The sequence below is a fragment of the Octopus bimaculoides genome, chromosome 5 (assembly GCF_001194135.2).
Source record: "Octopus bimaculoides isolate UCB-OBI-ISO-001 chromosome 5, ASM119413v2, whole genome shotgun sequence".
In the NCBI taxonomy this organism is placed as follows: domain Eukaryota; kingdom Metazoa; phylum Mollusca; class Cephalopoda; order Octopoda; family Octopodidae; genus Octopus; species Octopus bimaculoides.
Genome location: NC_068985.1, coordinates 109,578,348 through 109,580,919, shown reverse-complemented (window position 1 = coordinate 109,580,919; position 2,572 = coordinate 109,578,348). Strand labels below are relative to the sequence as shown.

Here is a 2,572-nt window from a genome sequence, read left to right as displayed (position 1 = left end):
AAGTGTTAAGGCATATAAACATTACGATGAGATTTTTCCTCTAATTTTAATTTTAATTCTAGTATTATCTGCTTAGTATGTAAATGAGTAATTATCAAAAGGATATTTATGAAATCCATATGACTAATAATTTTTTTTTTTGATAACTGGTTTAATTCAGTGTTGATTTAATTTCTACGGTAATAATGTTATGATGATATCATTTTTTAGAAAGTCGCATTCTCATATAAACTACGTAATTTTTAATTATTAAACTTTGATTTTTAGTAATGTTTATCATAAATAATTAATGCAATGTAATTTATAATACTATTTGCTATTTGACAAGCGATAATATAGTATTTTAAATATATTATTTTGCTATTTCTTATTTCAACATGGTTTTTTAAAATATGTTTTTAAAAATATTTTTATTATAATTTTGTTCCTGGTATTTAAAGAAGAACTAATGCGCTAAGATATATTTAAATTAAAATATTTAATAGTATGCAAATATATTTTATGAGTGTTATATTAGTTTATTTTTCATCCTTGTTTTCTGTTTTGAACTATTGACGCTCACGCTTGAGAACAAGTAGATTTAAAATCGGTTTTCTCTTGGATCTGTAAATCCTCATATATACAAAATTACACTGAGGAGATTCTTACCCACAAACAATGGATTTTTATAATTTTGTTATGGGTAAGAATCGAAACAATTATAGGCAATTTGTATTTAATATTTATTATTTATTATATTATGTTATATTATTATAAGAATATTATATAATATAGTATTTTGTTAATAAATTTTAATTTTTGAATTGGCAATTGCTATGTGTATATCTCAATTTTCAATTCATTTTTATAAATTTAATATATACCTATGGATTTGTAAGGCTTTCTCTGCAAAGTTAGGTATTTAATAGTGGAGCCAGAATCTTCCGAAACCATAACCAACAGTTTAGTAGAAGTCACCACAAACCAGTCTAAGGCTTCTGGATTCTCATTTTAGGCCAAAATTTAATCTCATATATATTTAATTTAAAAGGTTAGATCTTTACGGGAAATTTGGCTGCGGTTTCTTACTTATCAAGCGATATCGCGCTCACTCTTCCAATATTATCGGTGATATACTACCAGTACAGCCTCGCAGTTAAAAGCTAACATAAAAGCATCGGAAGAATCCAAGGTGTTTTATCCCATTTACATTTTATAAACGGTACCGAATGATTAAATTCAATTTCTTTCTTGCAGGGTGGCGTCATGTCATCTTCCAGGATGAACCAGGGTATGTTTTCAGGAATGCAATCTTCCATGTCATCAATGTCGTCGATGTCATCAGGAATGGACTCATCCATGTCATCAGGATTTGGAAACTACTCCTTCAACGAAGACTGCATGGTACGTTATTATTTCTTTGTTTAACCATTCATAAATATTTACATCTCATGGATCATTGGCTAGAGCGTCGGGCTCACAATCATGAGGGAGTGAGTTCGATTCCCGGACCGGGCAGTGTCTTGTGTTCTTGAGCAAGACACTTTATTTCACGTTGCTCCAGTTCACTCATTTGTAGAAACGAGCTGTGACTTCACTGGTTCCAAGCTGTATCGGCCTTTGCCTTTCCCTTTGATAACACTGGTAGCGTGGAGAAGGGAGGCCGGTATGCATGGGCGACTGCCTCGGAGGGTAACTTTCTAGGTGCAACCCCATAGTCATCCATGATTGAAAGGGCTCTTTACACTTTATACACAAGCATATATACATATAAATGAAAGTCAAGCACACACACACATACACACGCACACGCACACACACGTACACAAAGTTACACACACAGGCAAACACACTCACGCACACACACGAAGAACGCACACATGCACACACATATTTACACCGGGTTTCCGCACAGTTTTCTTCAACCAAATTCATTCACAAAGCATTAATTAACCCCAGAGTCTTACCTAACGTGCCATATGGTAGAAGTGAACGAGAAATTACATGGTTGCAAAGTGAGGTTCTTAACCACACAGCTTCACCAGTGCGTAAAACAAACAAAAAAAAAACTAATTAAAAATGACTAGAAGGTGAGTGGGATATTTTAAAACTAAACTGACGAGGTCATCAATTATTCAAAAACACGTGACAAGAGCTATTATCTGCAACAATCAAACATTACTTTGTCCCCTACTAGCATGTAACTTACTTCGCACGTTTATTCGTAAGTTCTTGAACTTATCTCCCCTTGTCCTTCACAAAAGCTAACGTTTGCTGTTAGCTTCTGTTTTGTACCACTGACTCAAAGGTAGATTTCAATAAACTGACAATTTGTCGTGAATAGGTCTCGTTGCAACCCACTAATACCTATGAGCACGCATAACTCTCCTATACATACAAAAGCCGCACACACACATACATATATACACACACGTGTATACACGCGCATAAACACACATATAACGTCATTGTCTATTTGCATAGTCATTTGTTTACTTATTTCCTTTGATACATTCGTTTCTTTTAGCTTTTATGGAAGAGGAACAATGGAGAGGCGATCAACTTCAATAAGTGTGCACATACACATACATAT

The 2,572-nt window shown here is 33.5% G+C and overlaps 1 protein-coding gene across 1 annotated transcript in view; it reads left to right on the top strand.

Moving 5' to 3' along the window:
* The window catches only part of LOC106878680 (S-crystallin 2), a 22,848-nt gene that overhangs the window by 8,975 nt on the left and 11,301 nt on the right, over window positions 1-2,572 (top strand). Inside the window, exon 5 of the mRNA XM_014927963.2 lies at window positions 1,237-1,383. Within this exon, the coding sequence (XP_014783449.1) occupies window positions 1,237-1,383 (147 nt within the window). The remainder of the gene's footprint in view (window positions 1-1,236; window positions 1,384-2,572) is intronic.